The 23,686-nt window shown below is 43.4% G+C and overlaps 1 protein-coding gene across 1 annotated transcript in view; it reads right to left on the bottom strand.

Moving 5' to 3' along the window:
* Positions 1–5,424: 5,424 nt before the first annotated feature.
* The window catches only part of cep112 (centrosomal protein 112), a 210,057-nt gene continuing 191,795 nt past the window's right edge, over positions 5,425–23,686 (bottom strand). The window contains exons 22-25 of the mRNA XM_067233023.1: positions 17,451–17,540; positions 7,275–7,376; positions 6,234–6,298; positions 5,425–5,710 (exon numbers count right to left, since the gene is read on the bottom strand). Of these exons, the coding sequence (XP_067089124.1) occupies positions 5,707–5,710; positions 6,234–6,298; positions 7,275–7,376; positions 17,451–17,540 (261 nt within the window). The 3' untranslated portion in view covers positions 5,425–5,706. The remainder of the gene's footprint in view (positions 5,711–6,233; positions 6,299–7,274; positions 7,377–17,450; positions 17,541–23,686) is intronic.

Raw genomic sequence — 23,686 nt, 5'->3', positions numbered from 1 at the left:
TATGGCAGGGGGGCTCCTAGGAGGGGTCCTCCTTCTGGAAAACTTCTGAGACTGACCCCAGACCGTGACCTGGCCAGGAGCAGGGGTGTCCAGGCCTATAAAAGAAGCCATACAGAGGAGTGTGTGTATGTGTAGGGGGTTGGGGCTGGAACATCAGGGATTATGGTTGGAGGGAGAGGTTAAGGGGCATAAGTGTGGGTCTGTTTGTGAAGATATTATTACAGGGACAGATTACATCCAGTCAGCTTCCAGAGGACAACATAAAGACAAAGACTGTACATCACTTCTAGTTAGTTTACTCCCTGAATGCTGTTTGTGTACCGTTGTTCTGACTATGCCTGTGCGGCATAGAATTCAAACTATCCGTCAAATCACAGTCTGATATTGAACATGGATGATACATTAATTTCAGATGTAAAAAAGAGTGCAGTGCTTGAACGAGACTTTACGGCAGTGGTATATTACATCCTGAGCAGCCTTGACCCTGTCATAACCCATGCTACTGACCACCATAGCAACATCGTAAACACTCTTAAGGAGAGAGTAAGTGAATGTGTGTGTGTCTGCACTTCTTTCGCCACAGTGCTGCAGCCCTGTGATCAGTAACTGCTCTCAATTACCGTATTGTCTGCTGCTCCTTTCAGCTTGGGGTTAAGCTCTTAGCAGCGCCCCTTTGAAGTGCTCATCCCTTTATCTGCAGCCAGAGCCAAGAATGTTTGGGGAGGACAATGGAAAATGAAACCAAGAGGGAAGCTTATGACAATTATCAACCAAGGAGGGGAAGTGCGAACGTCCGTTTGGAGAGAGGGATCAGAGAGAGACAGAGAAGGACAGTGGAAAGGCTCCAGACACAGTTTTTTCCAGTTTGTTTGGTGTGAGACAACCACTCCATAGAGCAAATTGAGTCTCTGTCTGTAAAAGGTAACAAGATCAGAACAATTACCCCCCCGTCCCCCAACACCCCACCCATGAAGTAAGTATATGATGAGGGGAGGGGGACACGTGTAGATGACAGGTGGCTAGAGGAGGGAGGAATGAGAAGAAGAGGGACAGAATAGAGAAGAAAAAGGAAGAGAGGAAAAGTGCAGTTGTCAGCAGAATCAGATGTCATACAGAGAGGCTGGAGAAGATACAATTAGAGTGTGGAGTTAAGAGGGTCTTTGAAGTTGGACATGGTGTATAATACCCTTAAAGTTAAAGAGGAGCAACAATTCAGCAGCTTGTTATGGGGCTGTTTTGGAGGAGGGAAGGGGCTTCTTGTTAAAAGGTTCAATTTATGGGAAATAATAATCGTGAAATAATGAAATCTTTCAACCTGAGATGGCCTCTGAAGGATTGCCTCCATCCAAGCATATGTAGAGTGGGAGTTCAACTACTACCTGTGCATTCTGATGTTAAAAAAGGGTGGTGAGAGGACAGAGATAGAGGGGAAAGAGAAAACAAGTTTGAGAAATATTGACTGGGGTTGGGGGGAATAACAGAGGAGCTGGAAAAACAGTGAGAGGAAAGTAAAGAGATAGGGGGAAAGAGAGAGAGAAATATAAAAATAAGGCGAAGAGAAGAAAGAGAGACATAAAAGAGAAAGGGGGGCGAGTTGGGTTGTTGAAGGTTATTTACTGGTCTTTTTTAACCCTTTAATCCCATTTTGCGCTTGACTTTCAAGTCTATCAATGTATAGAAACAATGTCGGATGCACATCCTAATCCCTTTTGGGCCATGAAACTCTCTCCTCTCCCATGGTAATGACTCTCATTTCCTCAGCTACAGTCTGACAAAGACAGAGACCATACTGGGCCAGTATGTCTCCAAGAGGATGCGCTAGAAAGGACAGCTATGGAGCAGTCTGGTATCTGGCTTTCAGAGCAAACCAGTGGTTTGAACAAACCACTTTTAACTACTTAGGGAGTCAGGTGGCTGAGCGGTGAGGGAATCGGGCTAGTAATCCAAAGGTTGCCAGTTCAATTCCCGGTCATGCCAACTGACGTTGTGTCCTTGGGCAAGGCACTTCACCCTACTTGCCTCGGGGGAATGTCCCTGTACTTACTGTAAGTCGCTCGTTCTTTTTTATGAGCTAAATATTGTGTAGATGCCAGACTGTGGAGCGGGTTGAAACGATAACAGGGTTCACCTTACGGCCTAGTAAGTGTAAATGTAAAGTGAAAATAACAAAATCAGTCAGTATGATGACTTGAGCGAATATCATTCACGTCTTACTAAAACAGCGGCCACGCGAAAGGGAATGAGGAAACAGTTTCCTCTACTGGGAGTCAGGTGGCTGAGCGGTTAGGGAGTCGGGCTAGTAATCTGAAGGTTACCGGTTCGATTCCCGGCTCTGCCAAATGACATTGTGTCCTTGGGCAAGGCACTTCACACTACTTGCCTCGGGGGAATGTCCCTGTACTTACTGTAAGTCGCTCTGGATAAGAGCGTCTGCTAAATGACTAAATGTAAATGTACTTAGATATATCCTACTATGTCTCTGGAGACTGAGGGGAGGAAGCCAGAGACAGAGGCTACTAAATGGCCCATCAGTCTTTACAGTTGTTATTACATGTCACTACAACTTCCTGTTGTGACAGGGCTGTGGTTGAACACACTGATTCTGTGATCGCTGTAGGGATTAACAGAATCAGCAGACCAAGATGTTGAGACGAGGACAAGGGTGGTGGGATCCACAGAAATTTGGAAGAGAGAAAAAAGGGTATTTGAATAATGAAGCGCACCAATGAACTGATCTATATCACACCCTGTGGAAGAAATTGGAATTTCCTGTGTGCTTACATTATTCACTAATCAATAGAACTAATAATTGGATACTAGTTAGTATGTTCTCATGTAAGCTTGCTATTAATAAGAGTAGATGTGTCTATGTGTCAGGGTTAATAGATGTTCGGGAATAGAGAAAGTACTGGGTAAACGTCCCTTGTCATGACTACAAGGTGAGCTCCAACCATGATCTCTCTCTAGTCTGAGAGTTGTCATGTGTTGGGAGCTGTGAATCTCTTTCTCTGTTGTAACGTCATTACTGCCTGACTGTCACTATCTATGTTTACATTCTTGTGCCCTATAAAAGATAGTCCTCCGGCCTTCAGAGCTGAGAAAGACATGATTGAGACCTAAACCTGGTGTTGTGTTGTCATTTATTGTCAGAGGTCTGGATGTCTTTCCCAATCTGCAGATTGATAATACTTCCAGAACTCAACTGAACTTAGTCACTCCGTTTATGAAGAAACTGACACTTTTCATCAACCCCATCCACGCCTAAATATCCTACTACAACTTGTTTCTTCTGACGGTGATTGTAGCGGGAAGTGTTGGAGAACAACTCCTGGTCCTCCTTGTGTTCCGGCCTTTAGTTCACCCACCGACTATCAGTCCTGACAGAAAATCCATGTGGCAATCATTCAAACGAACAGAGAACATTGATCTACCATCACTCACATACCCGTGCAGATCTCCCTGCCTAACTCTCCTTCCACTCAACAGTTAGGCTGAGCATTGTTGCTCGGAGGAATCAACGGTTGACAGACAGCCTAGAAAAAACCTCAGCTACATTGCCGTCAACATCAGTGTCAAATCAACAAGAAACGGAGGCGAGAAAAAACATGACGGGAAATACTAAATAAATAGAGCAGTGAGTGAGACATGGCATGTCGGCGATAAACAGGTTTATTTATGCAGTCGGAGAACAGCAGCCAAACACTAGGCCTCCCAGGGACTGACTCAGAAAATAGCTCTATAAAAAGATTCACTGACTCTTGAACATGCACATAAGCACACACTGCAAATACGCAGCGAATCATGAATAGACACCAACACACTCACACAGCGAGTGCTACATACAGTCAATCACAAGCATGAATAATCAGGCAGTCACTAATGGACACATGCTCCCAGTGAGGGTTGATTATACACAGTAGATACAAAAGGCTACCCCACACAACCCAAAACACAATTTTAGAAGAACAGAAGGAAACACCCTCAAACGCGAACCCATCAACCATCCCTGCCTTTTGCAAGGGTGGCATCCTGCGCAGTGATACAGAACACACTGATGAAGGGAGGTGACCAGTCACATTCCCGAATGGCCTTTTCAATGTCCCATTGACCCCCCCCCCTCAACCTTTGAGATATCACATAGAGGATGTAGAGGAGTCCTTTAATCCATAATGGGAATATATTATATTACTTTGACAATCTCTCATTCAGACAGGGACAGAACTACACTGTCCCTGTTCTGATAATAGTCCGACTGCTAAGACAAACATTGTGACTGGGTAATACAGGAAATACAGAAGCTTACTTCCTGGTTTGACCTTTAGTTCCACACTGGACATGGTTAAACTCTGATAAACAAACCCTAACAGCTTTTGCAAATATAAACACACATATGTGCGCCCACACACACAGCCAAGATATTCCAAAATGTTCACCCTCACCCATGTCAAATACAGCCCATCTCACCAACCCCTCAAATGAATACCACATTAAGCAATTAGAATCACTAGCATAAAACGTGTAGAATAATCGTAGATTGTAATCCCTTTAGTTGGTACAAGTTCTCTGCATGCCCTTTCCATATACAACAGACACTACAAAGACTTTCTGCCGAAAGACTCAATTCCAGGTTTTGGGCAGCAGAATTAGAACATCAAATAAATACAGGCATTGGTGTAGCATTACATTTGGAAACAGTCAGGCAGGTCATGGACAATGGGAAATCGAGGAAGTGCGCAAAGGCATGCATAAACGCCAGAAATTCCAATGCAAATGCCTGCAAGATCTGCTTTTTTGAACTCTAATCTGATTTTCAACATTGTTATGACAACAATCATAGACATTAAGTACTACTGGAAAACAATAGTGGCCCTTACTTGGACCATCAACAGGCATAACCATTAAACAACCCCTTTGTCTGTGAAGGCCTAGACGCAGGGTGTTTTGTGAACTGAAGTATGGGTCATGGAGATGGGTTTTGAGTGGAGCCACTGGTAAAACACAAAGTCATGGCATGGTACTGAGGAATCAGTCTTTGGACCAAACTGTTGTAGTATTTGGCAGGAGGTTCAAACAATATTTCCAGAGCTCTTTATCTGTACTGACCACAAACCCCCCAACTGAATAGCCGTAGATTCTTTTGAGAGCCCAAAAAAGGATAGTCTTGGAAAGAAAATGAACACCAAATACCACTAAAAGTAATGGAGGATTCAAGTTCTTTGACATGAGATCAAAGGGTTTGACTGACAGTCTTATCCAATATGGATGCTCATCAAGTGTACATGTAAAATGGATATGAACATATTATCGATGGTGTGAATAAATAACTACATTTAGATCAAGTTAATGCAGAACAAAACAAATGTTTATTATAAAAAAATACTTTAATTAAAATAATACAATTTGATATGATCATTTACTGTCAAACTTGATTTTGATGTTGAGTTGCCACACAGAGCAGTAAAAACATGCAGTGCATTCAATATTCCACAACAGGTACGTAGAAACTAAATATATTTTTTTTTTTAAAGAACATCACAAGTGTAAAACATCATGACGCACAACAGACAGAACTGGCTTAGATGATTAGTAGTTGTATGGCATGAAAGGCATTGGTGCATGTGTGTTATACATGGTAACCATGTCAGTGAGGCTCACATCTGCCTTATCCTTCATGTTCTTGGATGGAGAGAGTGGACGGGTCCACGGTTACCTGTATTAAGGGAAGTGGGGTGTTGGGAGATGGGGTGGGGTGTTGGGAGACAGGTAAACACAGGTTTAGCCATAATCTCACAGACACAAACACAAAAAGGCATCTTGTTCTTTAATAGAGGGACAAGAGGCCAGCTTGTTAGTGAGAGGGATCTTCCAGTTTGAGAACACTACATGACTCAGGGGCCTGGGAAAGATCTGGCCCTGATATGTGAGAAGCGTCATGGGGCCAGAACCCATTTGACTAGGCTTCTTATCACTGAGTATGTATAGATGCTTTACATAAATCCATTGCTGCAGTCTGACAATGTGATGGATCACCAGAACATCAAAGGCTTCCATAGTGACGCTTTTCCCAGTCACATGAACCTATTTAAAACACTTTGGGTCTGATATTGCAGGAACTTATATGGGAGTCAATGGTACACGCAAGTGTATATTGATATTGCACATACAACTGTGAATGTAGTATGCGTAGAAGCATGTATGAGCACACTCAGCAAGAGAGCTACAAACACACCGACCTTCTACTGCGACAGGAATCCAGGTCATCCTGGAGCACAGAGGCTCTCTTCTGGAGAAAGTTTACCTGTGGAAGACAGGAAGCACATAGCGAGCACATGAAATAGAGAGACATTTTCATGTTAACAACTAGTAGTTGGAACAAGTGGAGTTTGGAAGAAATATTTTGAATGGTAAGGTTAGAGTAACTGGGTGGAAAAAGGGGGTTAGCTCATGATTGAGGAATAATTTTTTTTTTAAGCTGGGGTCAGGCAAGCGGGGGTTTGGGTTGGTGGATTACCAGGTTAGGACACAGGGATATCTGGGGAGTTTAGTGGGGCACATGTTAGGGACACTGGATTTGGAAGTACACAGACTTCCAGGGGAGAGAAGTTCGTTTTGTTTGTTTCGCTGTGGTTGGAGACACAGGCTCATTTTCTATCCATACAGTTTTTCATCCTCAAAAATAATGCATCGTAATGTGCAAAACCCAAGACATCCTCAATGAGAGGGGAGGCTGTTCTGGTCACGAATTACATCGTATAAACATATCGGATCACAGGACTGCGGTCACAGGCTGAAAAGGGATCTGGGTTGAGCTATTCGAAGCAGGCTGGGCATTGGTGCTGTTGAGAGGCTCCCCCTAACAAACGCTGATGGTGCGGGCAGCCGACAAAGTAAAAGGCCTATTGTTCAGATTGAGAATGTTGGACTGCTGAAAGCCCCCCTCCACCAGTTTCATGTCAGACAAGGCCCTGCAAAATTATTATGAGCAGACCCAGACCCCCGTTGGTTTTATTAATGTTGTTTCAAAGTATAATAGTGTTCCCCCTCCCGTACTTTTGTCTTTGGTCCCAAGAATCTGTGACATGCAGTTCAAAGTAAACATGTGGGTTGAGTTTCTGGTGGTTTAGATCAATTTGTAGAAGGAGGGACAGGAAAACATTTATGGGAGGAAGGTACAAACTTCCATCTTTATGATTCAAAATAACCAAAGGAAAATTGTAAGTTCAACTGGGACGGACTCTAACCAACAACATGGCCGACTGGGAGTTACTTCTCACCTGAGACTTCAGAGAGGTGATGGTGTCTTCCAGTTCTTGACGTAGCTCAGCTGGCATTAACCCCTTAATCTTCAACTCACAGTCCTGACGCACTGCAGTCACCTGGGGGGTGTAGAGAAGGTCTCATCAATTCACATTTGCAGATGACTGATACTCAAACAGCGCGTAAAGCTGGGATAAAAAAACTGATGAAAAAGATAAATCTTTCCAAGAGGCCAAGTCCAAGAGTCCATTCAAAACATGTCTGTGTTCGCACTCACAGGAGCAGCAGGAAGCCAGTGGACCTTCCCTCTCCTCAGATAACTTCACATCTCCACAGGGGTTCCACAAGATGTAAGGCTCATCACATTGCCCCCTACTGGCCATCAGGGGTTCTACAGTGTGGGGTACCACAGCTGGAGCACTGGGTAGGAGCGGCTAAACATCGCCAGCAGCGGGTAAAACACATCAAACACTGAAGCTCTCACTACCTCAACAGGGAGGAGGAAGTCTGTCTGGGGCCAAATTACACTGTAGAAACCATAGTCTGATTACAAAGTTTAAAAAGTTGAGCTTGAAAAAAAGAGTCCTGCCCACACGCACAGACTGGTGTTCACTGTGCACACACTGATTGTAGAGTCTATGGAAGTCTTTTGTGGTCATTTGAAAAGAAATATTTGAGAAAATATTTAGTATTTTCAAAGGGTTATTACAGCAAGAGCCTGCAACACCGGCCACTGTTAAGTCATGACCAACGGTCCAGCTAACACCAACATTACTGCCCTCCTCCTTTCACAAATTTGTGAGGGTGAGGGTACTCCTTTTCCTAAAATAATTTTTCTGTTGTGGATTTAGCTGATTGTTCTGGCTTTTTTTTTCTCTGTGAAAAAGTAAGTTTTAAGTCATTTGAGAGGATTCTTTTCAAACAAATGTGAAAAATGGCTTTGCAGGCTGTAATTTAGGATTCCAAGGAGTTCAGAATAGAGGTGAAGACATGAGCACATTTTTTAACTTTTTTCTATATATAAACATGGCTACAGTCATAACAATTCAGTGGCCCAGACAAAACAGTTGACCACCTCAAACCGAAACTACAAACACCGGGTAAAAAAACACACATCCTTAAAGATGCTGTAAAGCAAATTTCATGATTTGCTTCTCAGTTCATTATATACGTGTGAAATGAGTTGCTGAAAGCATGTGCAAAGCGCAAAAACTTTGTCGCACTGAAATGTGGATTGAGACCGTTGAATAGTTTCTCACCCGTTTTCAGCTCAGGTTTTGTATAGGCGGGGCAAAACCCAACCTATCTACGTCAGATCACACACGGTTTATATAACCTGAATTCTGTTACTCAGCTGGTACGATGCAAAGACAAAGTAATTAACACATCAAACACTCAGAGACTGCAGGTAGGTCTGTTCTGATATCTGCAACTGATTTAGCTACTTCTTGCTGTTGCTAAATTCAATAAATTTGAGGGGGCGGAGCTTCAGTTCCTTTAGGCGACACGCTTTTCTCATGATTTCAAAGCCTAATATAACATACTTGTCCGTTTTTTTTCATCTAATTTGGATGGGTAGTTAACAACACATTATTCTGTGGTGTGATGAACTTAAAACTAATTTTCAGTTCTGCTTTAAAGCATCTTTAATAAACAACTTTCAAAATCAAAACGTTTCCATTTCACTGCAGCATTCTTCATGTGTAGACTGTTAAGCAACAATTCATGGGATGTCTGTTCTGATTAGCCTCAAAGTTATACACACAGTATCCAGTCTTCCTTTGGCCTAAAGTCTTGTATAATGTATTGGAGCTAAATGTGTTGTATGATCTGAAAGATAGAGATGCAATCACCACAATAATTTTTTTGTGGTGTTTAAGCAACTACATTCAGGGAGATGGGGTAAAGGGGGCCTGGGATGAGCCCCCCTTTGGTCGAGAGGAACAGTATTATAAAATAGCATTGTCTACCTGGCTCCCAGCCTAATGACTTCACAAGCAGCTGTGTTAGATTATAAAATGTGGGCGTGGGAAGGACTGAAATAACTAAAAGAACACTTCTTTGCAATAGCTGCAGGTCGACTTTTTTGTAATACTGAAATACTTACATAATTCATGTAAAAATTAAAATGTCATTAGTTTGAAGACCAGTCTATGGATGCACTGGTCAGCCTTAACAAAGCAGAGGCTGTCTTTGAAACATAAGCTTTGATTTTTACACTCTACACTGTTGTATGTATCAGCAACACTGTCATGGTCTATTGTGTAATATATGTTTGTGGATTCAGCTTACAGACAGAACTGCCACTTTACAGTAGGCCAGAGAGTGCCGATTGAACCCAATAACCCCTCATGGCCATACTGTACCTATGCACAGATAAATAAATAAAAATGAACCAGGAACATCAAAAAAACAAAACATGGATGCCTTTTCTACACACTTTCATTTCTGCGTCTTCTAGACAGTTTTCATATCTTTTTCCACATCTATTTCTCCCTGCATTTTTGTTTGTACTGTAAAGCCCTTCTTCTGACAGGTGGTGGAAGGGATGGGACAAGTCCTAAAAGAGACTGCTTACCAATCAGACAGATGTTTGGACCTTTTGAAGGTGCTCACTGATGAAAAACCTCACTGCCAGGTTTTAGTCATTGACAGATTCCGGATGACGAGGGAGGGAGGGAGTAGGGAAAAAGAAAAGTGCAACTATTCTCCAAAGCTTTCGGTCATCTGAGAAAAGGAGGAACAAATCAGAACTTCTGGGAAGTCGGTTTCAACCCCCTTTTAGGCCTCCTCCTTTTTTGGGCCTGTTTCTGATGAAGCCCGTTCTCCATACTGAAGACAAAGAAGAGCAGGATCTTTTTTTTCCTCCATCCTCTCAAACAATCTCATCTATATATAGTCTTTAGATTATGCTGGTGGTTTCACTTTCCCTGCTGCTTGATACTGTGACACATGGGTGTTTTTGACAGCTGCCAGGAGAAAAATACAAGGCCTTGACACTTTGAACATTCAAATGAAGTTTGTCATGTCGTCAGGAAGCTTGATGTATGCTAATGAAGCAGGAGGTGGGGGGCGGGGGGGCGGTTTGTGCTGCTGGAAGATTCCAAAGTGAACCTTGTCAGATACAAGAGGGTACATCAAAAACAATCCCACTCACAAAGTTTGCACCGCCACATCTATGAGTTTGCACTCAGAGTTCATCAAGGAGCGGTTTGAACTCAAAAACCCTTCACTGAGGAGGAATATACAAAGTGCTTCACAGAACTGCACAACTCAATGAGGTAGGACGGATTAGAACTAGGAACATATCTCAAGTTCTGAGAAAGGGGATGGGTTAGCTCAGCTGTTGCTGATCGATTGTGAAACTACAAAAAACTATTCTGGGGACAGAAGAGATTGACGGCTGCAGAACTAGTCCTCCTTCATTTAGATCCGCACAGTACATCTCACCTTAAACACCGATCTGTTTATATGATACGCTTCTAGGTTACTGTCATGGTATTAATTTGAACTTTGTGAAGCACTACTTCATGACTCATGTTATAATGTATCGAAAAGGCCTGTGGTACTAAACTTTTGTACTTTACCTGAGAGTCCAAACTTTACAATGAGAAGCTGACCCACCCATTTAGAGGTAGGGAGCCTGCAAGGGCCCTGGAACAAACAGTCAGCCAACATCTGTGTGAAGTCTGGGCAAAAAGCTGTTATGGTGTGTGAAGGCTCGGATTACAAAGACACATCTTGGCAGATAAACTAGGGCAATATCACTGCGAGGAAGGAGAGAGAGTCTGTCCCAGGTTTTATTGCCACACACACAAACACAAAATCAAACACACTCACGCAAATTAATGAGCTTATATACACACAAAAAGTCCTGCATACACACACGCACACAAACTCCAGTACAGCGTGAGGCCTGACCTTAGGTGAGCGAGGAGAGAGAAAGCTAGGCTAGTATGTGGGTTTATGAGGTGGAAGAAGATAAGTAATAACTAGAGAGGGTACAATTTCTGAGGAAATTGTAGGGTGTGCTTGCTTGAGTCAGTTGCACAGGGGTCCGTTTTTTAATGACATTTTTACGACTGATATTTCTGTATATTTCATATAAAAATGCATAGGGCCTACTTATTATTTATAAATATTACATAGATTTAAAAGCATTTTTTTGCTGCTCATTTACAACTCGAAATACGAGTGAAGTGTAGAATGAAATATGATGTCTTCTCATTTCCCCTGCAAGAGGCAGCCTCATAGCTAAATCAAAAAGAAAAGATTTGTCAGACCGGTGTAAAAATTGCCTACTCATTGCATTCATTCATTAATAAAGAACCCCTTTGAAGATTATTCTACGACATTACCCGGCAGTAGAAGATGGAATCGTGATTCAAACATTACCATCTGCTAACTGAAAATATGGCCCCAAAAATGTAAATAAGCTTGACATTTATTTAGTGGAAAATCGCTCATTCATAAAAAGCTCACTGGTAGCGATCATTGTCAGTAACAACGCAAAATGCGATATAGCGCTGTGTGGAGAAGCTGCCCCGGTAAATTCTACTACTACAGTGCAGTACTAGACTACTGCTGTGTTCGTCTTGGTAGCGATTGCGTTGGTTGAATTCGATTTAACGTTCCGTTGTACGGTTTAGGCTGAAATTAATTATTTTCATGAAGAGATTGACAAAGTTTAGGCTGTGGCAATGAAGTTCAGGTTAGTAGTCAGATAGTTTCACCTATTGAAAGACTTTTGATTTAAGTAAGGGGAGTGCCGAACATGTTCTGTCGCCGTTTGACTTCCTAAACAGCTGTGTAGATGTTTTTGTAGCGTGTCTCACGTAGGCTACAGCGTTGCAGTGAGCAACACTGGTTTGAAACCACAGGTAATGATAATTTCACCAACAAATCGTTTACTTGTAATGTAATGTCATAATAAATCCTACAACGAAAATGTATTTGTGAGGAATGTTTATTTTAACGATTGAAAACAGATGCATCATAGACCACTGTAGTATGTGTTGCCCGAGCAACAGAGGCTAATGTCATGCTAATGCTTCAGTGAAATAGTAGACTACCGTTTCCGAAAGTAGATGTGGGCCTACTTCCTTAATAATATCAGCTAATATTGTACATTACATTTCACAATTGTGTTTCACATCACAAAGTAAAATGAGTAATTAGTTCACCCTGGCCTCTTTGCTTGTGGCATTTCTGCAGCTGCCTTGCAGTAAAGCTATAGTTAGCCTAGCTATCCCCCAAGTTAACAGATGCAAAACGAATGTTCTGCTACAGGTAGTCACGCGTGTTTTCGTGACGTTAGTGACGTTAATAACGTTAGTGACTGTGCAAATTAGCCACCGTTAGCTTCACTTTTCGCCACAAAAACTTAACTTGAGCCTAAACCATGCAACGGAACGTAAATAAAAATACAAGCAACTCAATCGCTACCAAGACAAAACTTTTGACACCTAGGTTGTCTATGTAGGCAAATATTGACGAAGATTTAGGGGTGTGAAGAGAAACAATAATAATAATAAATATAGCTGCAAGCAGCAATGAGGTGGCCAAGCAGTCGAATGACCCATAAAACATGTTAGACATCCTCAGAAGAGGGTTACGAGTACACGCAACAAGTTTGGTGTGAATCCATCAAAGATTTGCTGAGATACGACCCAACTTCCTGTTTGCTGGCTTAAAGGCACATTTTGATTGGCCGTACCGGGCAAACGGTTTTGAAAATCCAAAAAACATATGATGGCTTTTGTGAGGCTTGGTCTGAAGATGATCTCTGCCAAATTTGGTGAAGATTGGAAAACATTTGTAGGACGAGTAAAGAAAAACCGTTTTTTCAGTAATTCAAAATGGCGGCCGCATCAATTCGGCTGTTATCACAAGTTATCATGTGTCACACACGGGATGTCCCAAGATAATCATCAGACAAAGGAATCACTTAATAAAGGCAAACGAATCAACAGTTATTGGCCAAAACACATTTTTGCATCCTGCGGCCACGCCCAGTGATCACATGACACCAAATACAGGGAATCCAACGGTACCTCATTTTTGAAAATCGGTCATACGGTTCAAACGTTACGTGTGTAAACACAAGTCCAACTTTGACCCGTTGGTGGCGCTAGAGTGCTCGAATGGGAGACATAAAAGTTGGTGAAAATAAAGAGGGGACTATGCTTAATGAGTGTGCCAAATTTCACAACTTTTTACCATATGGTTCTAGGGGCTGCCATAGACTCCAATGGGAGAAGAAGTGTAATAATAATAAGAAAAGGTAGAAACACTTAAGTGGCTTCGCCGCTTCGCGGCTTGGCCACCAATAATAAGAAAAGGTAGAAACACTTAAGTGGCTTCGCCGCTTCGCGGCTTGGCCACCAATAAGAAAAGGTAGAAACACTTAAGTGGCTTCGCCGCTTCGCGGCTTGGCCACCAATAAGAAAAGGTAGAAACACTTAAGTGGCTTCGCCGCTTCGCGGCTTGGCCACCAATAATATATATGTGAGAGAACCAAGGTTGTGCCCTTGCCAAAGGCAAAGAACACCCAATAATAAGACTTTATTTATATAGCACATTTCATACAAGAATTGCAGCTCAAGGTGCTTTACATAAAATCAATAAAAATAATTATACAAGTGATAAAAGTAATACAAATAAATAAAAAATAAGAATACAAATTAAAATGTAACTCAACAAAATACAAGCCCCAGTCTTTGCGGGAATCAAAACACATAAGCCGCAGTCTTTGAGGTATCTCGAATCCGTCTGAGACTCGAGCTGCCTTTGCAGTTTCCAAAACATATATCAAACCAGACTAGCCGCAATTCATCTGCGGTCTCTCAAATCCGTTTTAGACTCGAGCTGCCTTTGCAGTTTCCAAAACATATCAAACCAGACTAGCCGCAATCCATCTGCAAGTTATCAGATGCAAAACGAATGTTTTCCTTCGAATCCGTCTTAGACTCGAGCTGCCTTTGCAGTTTCCAAAACATATAACAACCCAGACTAGCCGCAATCTATCTGCGGTCTCTCGAATCCGTTTTAGACTCGAGCTGACTTTGCAGTTTCCAAAACATATATCAAACCAGACTAGCCGCAATCCATCTGCGGTCCCTCGAATCCGTCTTAGACTCGAGCTGCCTTTGCAGTTTCCAAAACATATAACAACCCAGACTAGCCGCAATCTATCTGCGGTCTCTCGAATCCGTCTTAGACTCGAGCTGCCTTTGCAGTTTCCAAAACATATATCAAACCAGACTAGCCGCAATCCATCTGCGGTCACTCGAATCCGTCTTAGACTCGAGCTGCCTTTGCAGTTTCCAAAACATATAACAACCCAGACTAGCCGCAATCTATCTGCGGTCTCTCGAATCCGTCTTAGACTCGAGCTGCCTTTGCAGTTTCTAAAACATATAACAACCCAGACTAGCCGCAACAATAAAACACAATAATAAAACAATAAAAAAACTAATAATAATAATAATAGTAGTACCCTTATGAGATAAAATTATTTAAATGCTTTGGTAAAAAGATAGGTTTTACGCTGTCTTTTGAAAATGTCTAGCGTGTTTGCTTCCCTAATATTTATGGGTAATTTGTTCCAGAGTTTTGGGGCGTAATTGACAAGGCCGCATCACCAATCTTATTACTTCTGGTGACCTCTAATAGGCCTGCATTTGATGATCGCAGTGTTCTAGCTGGTGTGTAGTTTATAAGAGAGTTAACAATGTAGCTAGGTCCTCTGGAAAAGGACCTTAAAGTCCATTCTGAATCAAATCAAATCAAATTTATTTGTATAGCCCTTTTTACACGCAAGCATGTCACAGAGGGCTTCACATATGCCCATAGAACTGCCCCTCAGCCAACCTAAACCCTCAAGGAAGACAAGGAAAAACTCCCAAAAAACTCTCAACAGGAGAAAAAAATGGAAGAAACCTTGGGAGGAGCAATTCAGAGAGGGATCCCCTCCTCCAGAGACGGTTGGTGAGAGAGAGGAGCAGAACACAGGCTAAACATAGTCATACAGTGTCAACATAGTCATACAGTGTCTGAAGGTAACAGGGAGCCAGTGTAAAGTAGCTAGGACCGGACTAATGTGTTCTCTCCTTTTAGTTTTGGTTAATAATCTAGCTGCAGAATTTTAAATGAGCTGTAGTCTTTCAGAAGTGTAAGAAGATAAGTGCCTCACAGGCAGCCTCTATCCTCTATCACCAGAAAGCAGTAGAGGCCCAAAACTGTCTATTTGTGTCTATTTGTTCACTTATTGAACTTTACACATGCCATGCTCTGCACTTTTTGCTGTTTTTCCACTTCTGGTTAGATGCTAAACTGCATTTCGTTGCCTCAGTACTGTACTCTGTGCAATGACAATAAAGTTGAATCTAATCTAATCTAAAAAAACAACGTGATGGAGCAAAATTAAAAAGTCCGATGGCAGAAAGTACCATTATTACTCACCCACATTTTCCAAGTATGATATTGTTCTCCTAATACATGCTATTCCTAATTGTGTTTAGAAAAACTCTATACGCTGAGGTATGGAATTAAAGGTGGCACAATTATGAAAGTCTGAATCACTGCAGTGTTGATTAAGGATACGACTTTGGGATGAACTTTGAAGGGGTTAGTGGCTGACAGCCCACTGGTACTGACCTTCCGAGCGGTGAACGGGACTGCACCCGACTACATCAAGTCTCTCCTCCAGCCTTACACCCCCACCCGCCATCTAGGGTCTTCTTCTGAAAACCGTCTGGTGGTCCCACCGCTCAAGAGCGCCCAGTCCCAACACAAGCTCTTCTCCTGTCTGGCCCCCCAATGGTGGAATCAACTCCCCACCTCCATCAGGGACACTGACTGTCTCCCCACCTTCAAGAAAAGGCTCAAGACGCACTTGTTCCGGGAGTACAACGGCACTTAGGAATGCTTGACTGGACCTGATGTTAGTTTCCTCCAGTATCACAATGACTCTTATTGAGAGACTTGTTGCTGTTGTTGGTTAGTTGTAACAGATTTAAATTCTTGTACTAGCTGTGAAATATTTTACTGTTGATTGTTTTTCTACAGGTACATTCTTGCACTTTTTGAGTTTCATGTTGTTTAATTGTAACTTGTTTAACTGAATGCTGTTATGGTTCTTCCCTTTAGCACTTATTTGGTTTTTCACAATGTATGCTTCATGTTTTGGCTGCTCGCAATGTTTGGGGCTATCTCGTTGTTATGATCAGTGACCTATGCACTTTTGTAAAGCTCTCTCTTGGAAGTCGCTTTGGATAAAAGCGTCTGCTAAATGCATAAATGTAAATGTAAAACACCAACCCCTCCTGTAGATTTATGCAGCCCAGACCTGGTGTATCCTCACAGGGGTGTGTGAAGTGTGTGTCAACGGTCAGTGGTCTGGTCTGGGCATGGGACGACGACGACAAAGAGTCTGTCTCTGGTGTACATACCAAGCTCCAGAATGCACAGACACAACCTGGTCATTACTCTTTTCTTCTGTGTGTGTCAAGGTCATGGAAATTCCTTATTACAGGGCAGACCAGGGAAATGTGTGTGTGTAGGGTTTTCCTCTGAACCTCAGTGGCTGTGGTATTCCTGGCCCCCAGCACTGGCTCTTGAAGCCGGATCTCAAGGAATTTGGGAAATGTTCAAGGGTGCATATCTCTCTGACTCTCTCTGAACTAAGGAGTAAGGGTGAATAAGAAAAGTGGGGAGGGAGAAGGAGAGAAGAGAGAGAAGTAGTAGAGAAGGTGTACTGTCCCTACCCACCCGGAGGGTGTGATGGGAATTGGTCATGGACTTGAGTTTGGAGGTCTGTGAGACACTGTGTGTGTGCATGCGTGTGTGTGTGGGGAGGGTAAGCAGAGAGAGAGGGTATGAGACACACTCAAAGTGGGAAGGTGAGGAGAGGTAAGGTGTGAGAAGGAGAGAAGGAAGTGGATGAATGATGTTGGTAGGGGTCAGGACTTGATGGATACAAGGGTACTGGGAGGGATCATGTTTTGGGAGGTTAGGGTGATTGTGGTGTAGACTGCGGTGTGGAGCTGAAAGACAGAAAGAGAGACTAAGAGTGTGGAAAGGGGGGATGGATAAAGGGGGGGGGGGATTGGCATGGGGGGGGGGTGAAGAGAGTGGGTATGGGGTGAGGAAGGTGGAGTGTGTGTGTGTGTGGAGGGGGGAGCATCGGTTACCTGTTCCTGATTCTCAAGTTCTTTGTTAAGTAGCTTCTTCTCTGAGGCATGCAGCTGTCTCTGCAGACTCTCCACCTTCTCCTGCAGAGCCTGGAGGGAGAACGAGAGAGGGGGGAACATGGAAGGAGAGAGAGAGATAATGAGAAAGAGACAGAGGGAGAGAGAGAGGGATGGTTATAGCAATATATATAGAAATGCACAGACACAGAGAAGGAGAGGAGGCTCAAAGGTAAAGATGAGAAATGGAGAGAGAATGACAAGAGAACAAGAGAAAATGAGAGAAAGACAGACAGAGGGAGAAAGAGAGGGAGAGAAAGAGTGAGATGCAGTGTTAGATTAGCTGAGTTAAAAGGCTAATGATAAGTCCTGACAGTAATTACTGGGAAGCTGTGCTCATTACAGAAAGTAATTTCAGAGAAGGACAGACTTACACAGGGAATACGCTTTCTTTCTAGGGGTTTAAAAGTCATACACACTCTGTCTACACAATACTCACTTAATGTAGAGACCATTCTCTTGGTGTCTTAAATACTAATGCCACCAACACCTTATATGTATAGGTGATTCATTTGATAATATCCATGCTGTTGTATAAAATCAGTTATTTCCTCAACGGGCATCGAAGTCTCAAAGTGTGTGTGAGATCTAGAGTGTGTAAAAAAGGGTCAAAAGTGTACAAGAGTTTTCCCCTCATTCTGTCTGTAACTGATAGCAGTGGAAAGAAAGGCACAGTTCCTGTATGTGACTTAGAACCAGATGTCTAACACACACACACACGGATGCACACACGCCAGCTTCGATTAGTCCTCACGAAAGGCAGAACACACACGCTTGCTCACACACTGAAAACATCATGCAAATAACATGCGTGCATGTAGCATGCACACAAACACACAAACAATCCCTGGTAATCATGAATACATAAGAAGTTTCCTCCAGTGTGTGAGTGAGTAGTGCAAGTGTTCCCTCCTATTTCCAGGGAAACACAGTTCAGGTGGTTACCAGGACCACTGTGCTCTTCACGTTCAAGTCCAGTTCCAGGATAGCAAAGCATCCAGTCCACAAAAAAACTAATGTCTGTAAAACAGATCTGAAATAACATATCCTGTTGAGTTAAAAATAAACACATTTTGAATTTGTTTGATAAAATAATTAGATTTTTTGGATGCATGAGACATCGGCAAGTATTACGCCTGACTGACTCTGCTTTCAAGTTGTTTGCTGTTGATGATCTATGGCTTTTCTTCAAAACAGACCTTACTGTCCCTTATCCAAAAGGCTACATATTGGACTGAAAACATCTAATAAAACCAGTTGTTGGCTCAGTGTCCTGGCCTATGGTTATGAGCCTCTTGATGATAATAATCAGTGTGTTTTCTCTCCAGCTCAGTTGTCTGGATCCAAGCCACCCCATGGTCCAACTTTGTTATTCACCATCCTCCTCCTTTCCTTTAGTTTCATCATGCAAGGTTGTTCCATGCTGAGACAGAACAGCTCTGTGGATCCGGTCTGGAAAGGCCTTCAGAGGTTTTTGCTGTGTGCTTGATTTTGTTAACCGACAAAATGCACACTCATGACTCATATCACCCCCTGTAAAGTAGGATTACTCAGGGTGTGAAAACGTGCGTGCAAACAGATGACCCCGTCCTAACCTTAGCGTAAACTCTCTGGGGTCTCCCAGGCACACCTCCAGGGGAGTGGGGGGGCTTCAGAAGGAAGGTTCCAGGAAAAAGGGCTGGATGGTGGGATGGCCTTCTAATGTGGTTCCCTTATCTGATCACAGAGAGACCACTGAGTCACCACTTCAGCGGCATTCAAAAGGATGACTCAGTGGAACTACTGTGTATAAATGAGAGAAGCCCTCCAGGTTTAGAGTCACTGCTAGTCATTGCACTCATTACCCCTCTCAGACAGACGCCCAGACCAAATTTGGCCAGGGCCTTGACCAGGCCTTCTGATAGAAGTATGTCTAGATAGTCTAGAAATTGTGTAATAGGAACATATTTCCAGTCCACTTAACCTTCAAGTTACATCTGAGTGAAATGACGTGAGATCCAAGTAAACATATATGTCCTTGCCTGGGCGTGCTAACCCCATCCTTCAGCTTAAATAGCACCTTGTAACATTCTACAGTACATTTCAGAAATCTGGTTTAGCACTTAAATACACACACATCTTGATATCTAACTGTTTCTAGAGACAGTGGTGGTCCTGCCTACAAACAACTTCCATACAAACCCTTCAACCAGAGCTGAAGGACCACAAGGGGCAGCGTTAGAGTGGATAACCCCTGGATAGAGTATCTCTGTGGGCATCCATCTCCAACCTGAGCCCCTCTCTTGGAGCTTAGAGGAATAGGATCTAGGTCAAGCGGCTGATCCTCCAACGATAAAGCCCATTCTCATTCCAACAGATCTGAGCAGGGGTCCTGGCAAGGATTCCTACTCATCCCTGATCCCAGACACACCCTGGACACCGCACGTATTCTCCCCTACTTTGAAGGGCTTGTCTTCCCAGGTGGCCCAGCTGTGATCTATATTTCTCTCTTTATATCTTGTTCTATCCATCCATCACTCTCCTTCCCTCAATCCATCTTTCTTGTTCTCACATATGTATGGACACATTTAGACATACCTTATGCACATGCACATACACGCATGCACACAGACCCATACAGTTGCACACACATTCATGCACACACACTCTGGATGCAAGTGTGTGATTTTCTATGGAAGATCCTCTAAACAGGGTCCAGATGGGGAGGGTGATATGGTCTTTATCATGCCTGCAGAGTGGGATCAATCTGAATAGACCAGAAAGAGGTGTAAAATTTCCTGAAGGAGAGGGGGACAGAAGGAGGGGGCTCAGTCGTGGTGATGGAGGTTTAGGAGGAGGAAAAGAGGCAGAACATGGGCAGGATTAAATAAAAAAGGTATATATGAGGAAAGACAGAAAGGTCCAGTATTCAGCGGAAATACGTAACTGAAAGAAAATTGGAGTAAGGAGAAGAGAGGGGTAGAGGAAAGAGAGAGAGAAACTGATTTGCTCCCAAACTGATTTTCTTTAACATCTGAACCAGCACTCCTTATTTCTCTCTATATAATTTAACTTCACATTACTCAGAATGCACACATACAAGCCCTGTTATCAAAACAAACACACTGAACTGAGAATTGCATGCAGGTGTAGGCATGCATTGATATTAACGTTCAAGTTCTAAAAGGTGAGTGTTTTACTAAATTAAACAAGTGTGCATAGCGTACACACACACAGACACACACACAGTGGTGCGAGACCTGAGTCATTTTTCCTGGGTGGTCCTTCTGCGAAGATAAGGCAAGAATGTTTCCCTCGGGTGAAGTAAAAGAAACACAGAAATAGAGAGAGAAAAAGGAGAGCGGGAGGGAGGATGAAAAAGGCCCGGGGCCCCTTTAAACTCCAGGCCATGTTTTGTTAGCCGAGGCAGGCAGCGCTCTCTTCATGTGGAAGCTGCTTCTATTTGCAGTATGCTGTCAGAAGATTCTCCCAGACACAGATTAAAGAGATCCTCTAATGACACTGAGGCAGGACAGCTTCAGACAGGAGAAAACCTCTGCCTGCTGCGCCTCCAGCACTGCCTGCACACACACAGAATGTACGACTAAACACACACACAGAATGTACTTCTACACGCATACACACACACATAGTATGTGCGTGCACACACACACAGAATGTACTTCTACACACACACACACACACACGTACAACTACACAGTTTGAGTAGGACTACTATACAGGTGTGTGTTTCTTGTTGATTCTTGTCTAAATTATGTATGCTTGTCATTGTGCAGGACAGTCGGCAGAATGAACAAACACACCTTCTAGTGTGTGTTTAGGTGCCATGCTGATGATGGACAGTAAGGGGCTATCCTGTTATCCATACATGGTCTACAGTCCAGTTCATGTAATGTATGTGTGTTTCTCTCGCAGCATCCTGGAATGTTATCTCCTTCCACTTCCTCTGATACAAGGATCAAACACTGCTGGGAATGTGCCCACAGCCGGAAAACTCGTCAGTCAGCTAACATCATATATATATATATATACACAGACATCTTATCCCTACAACCCTCCACTCCCCAAAATCACACACACACGTTATTGAAGCAGCTCTTTGCCTGTGCAGAAGAAGGTACCCTCACCCACCTGCTCTTGATCCCGTACTGCCAGTCCTTCCCACAGGCAAAGTCATCTTTTCAACCAGCACAAGAACCAATGCATACATAACTACAGTCCAGCCTACTGCTGCTGCTTGATCTCAGTACAGCAGTGTAGGAGGAGTGTGTGTGTCTTTTTCACTGTATAACAATACAGCAGTCAGTGTTGTATTGTGTGTGTGAGATGTCACACAGAGGATGTGACTGCAGGACCTTCACAGTGTGTCAACGACACACTGATACAGTAACAGATACCGAGGCCACAGGCAAAGGTGTGTGTGTGGTGTGAGGTATGTGTGTGTGTGTGTGTGTCAGGGAGAGCAGGCGAGGGGAGAGGGAGAGACAGGAAGTGTTGCTGTGGGGAGCAGGAACAGTGGTGCTGATCAAAGCCAGGCTGGGTGACACCATGGGCGGGGTGCCATTGTTTATTCACCAGCCACCTCTCCCCCCTTGGCAGGCCGAGGTGTGTGTGAGTGTGTGTGTGTGTGGGGGGGGGGGGGGGGGGAGAGACAGAAAGGGTGACACACAGTGTCAGAAAGGAATAACAGCAGGATAAAGAGAGAGAGAGAACGAGTTAGAGAGAGAAATCCCAAGGGAGGGAAAACATGGACTTGAGCTCTGTCAGATCTGGCAGCTGCAGAGTTGACACTGGCACAGATACACACAAACAGATACACCCACACACAAGCACACACACAAAACACAGATACAACTCTGCACCCTTTTTAAAAAGCCAACCTTCCCTACTTCCCTCAACCCTGGATGGAGCAGAGATCACCTGAAGTAGAGAAAATATCAAAGGAAGAACAGGAGAGTTTTCCAATTCTTGGTGTCTTACATTTACATTTAGTCATTTAGCAGACGCTCTTATCCAGAGCGACTTACAGTAAGTACAGGGACATTCCCCCCGAAGCAAGTGGGGTCAAGTGCCTTGCCCAAGGACACAACGTCATTTGGCACTGCTGGGAATCGAACTGGCAACCTTCAGATTACTAGCCCGACTCCCTCACCACTCAGCCATCTGACTCCCTGTCTTGGCGATGGGGCTGTTCCCTCATACCCCCTCCCAGCAACATGTGGGGACTGTGGGGTGTGACACGTTCCCTTTTCCACCAACATGCAACAGGTTTTGTTCCGGTTTGCCCACCTAATTTTGGACCGTTTGTAGCCTTATGACCAAAAAGTAATTAGTTCAGAACCCCAAAGTTGGTTCCAATTATACGGTGGCCGACGTGCAAACGTGCTGCAAATTAAGAAAACACATGCAAATAGACAAAACACAAGCAAATGAAGAAAACTGATCATGAATTTGACAACACATGCGCAGCATTCAGCAAACGCGCTGCAAATACACACAACACAACCAAATACATAAACGCGCTGCAAATACATAAACGCGTTGCAAAAACGAAAGCATGCAAACTTCTCATATGCTCTCTCTCTTTCGCTCCGTGGGGCCAAAAAATCAAGCTGTTCCACTTAGCGCTCCCCCTAGAGGCCTGGTCAACTTCCATTGTGAAAACTGGATGCAGCGTTTTTGGTTTGCGTGCTTTCGTTTTTACAACGCGTGTATGTATGTGCAGCGTTTTTGGTTTGCGTGCTTTAGTTTTTTCAACGCGTTTATGTATTTGCAGCGTTTTTGGTTTGCGTGCTTTCGTTTTTGCAACACGTTTATGTATTTGCAGCGCGTTTATGTATTTGGTTGTGTTGTGTGTATTTGCAGCGCGTTTGCTGAATGCTTCGCATGTGTTGTCAAATTCATGAAGATGTTTTCTTCATTTGCTTGTGTTTTGTCTATTTGCATGTGTTTTCTTAATTTGCAGCGCGTTTGCACATGTCGGCCACCGTACAATCAGGAACCAAAAATTGGCAGGTTGTCCTTGACCTGAAGTGCAACCCGACATCAGTGGGCGTGTCATATTCTACAGGTCGGTAAGAGAGGATGGAGAAGGCAACAATGAAGGTGTCAAGCGAGAAATTGTCTGCCGACAAAACCCAATGCTTTGTGATGATTAGGTAATCTCCTGAATTTCAGGG

Source organism: Osmerus mordax, chromosome 3 (assembly GCF_038355195.1).
Source record: "Osmerus mordax isolate fOsmMor3 chromosome 3, fOsmMor3.pri, whole genome shotgun sequence".
In the NCBI taxonomy this organism is placed as follows: Eukaryota; Metazoa; Chordata; class Actinopteri; order Osmeriformes; family Osmeridae; genus Osmerus; species Osmerus mordax.
The sequence above is the reverse complement of the archived record's forward strand: the minus strand, read 5'-3'. Positions and strand labels throughout refer to the sequence as shown.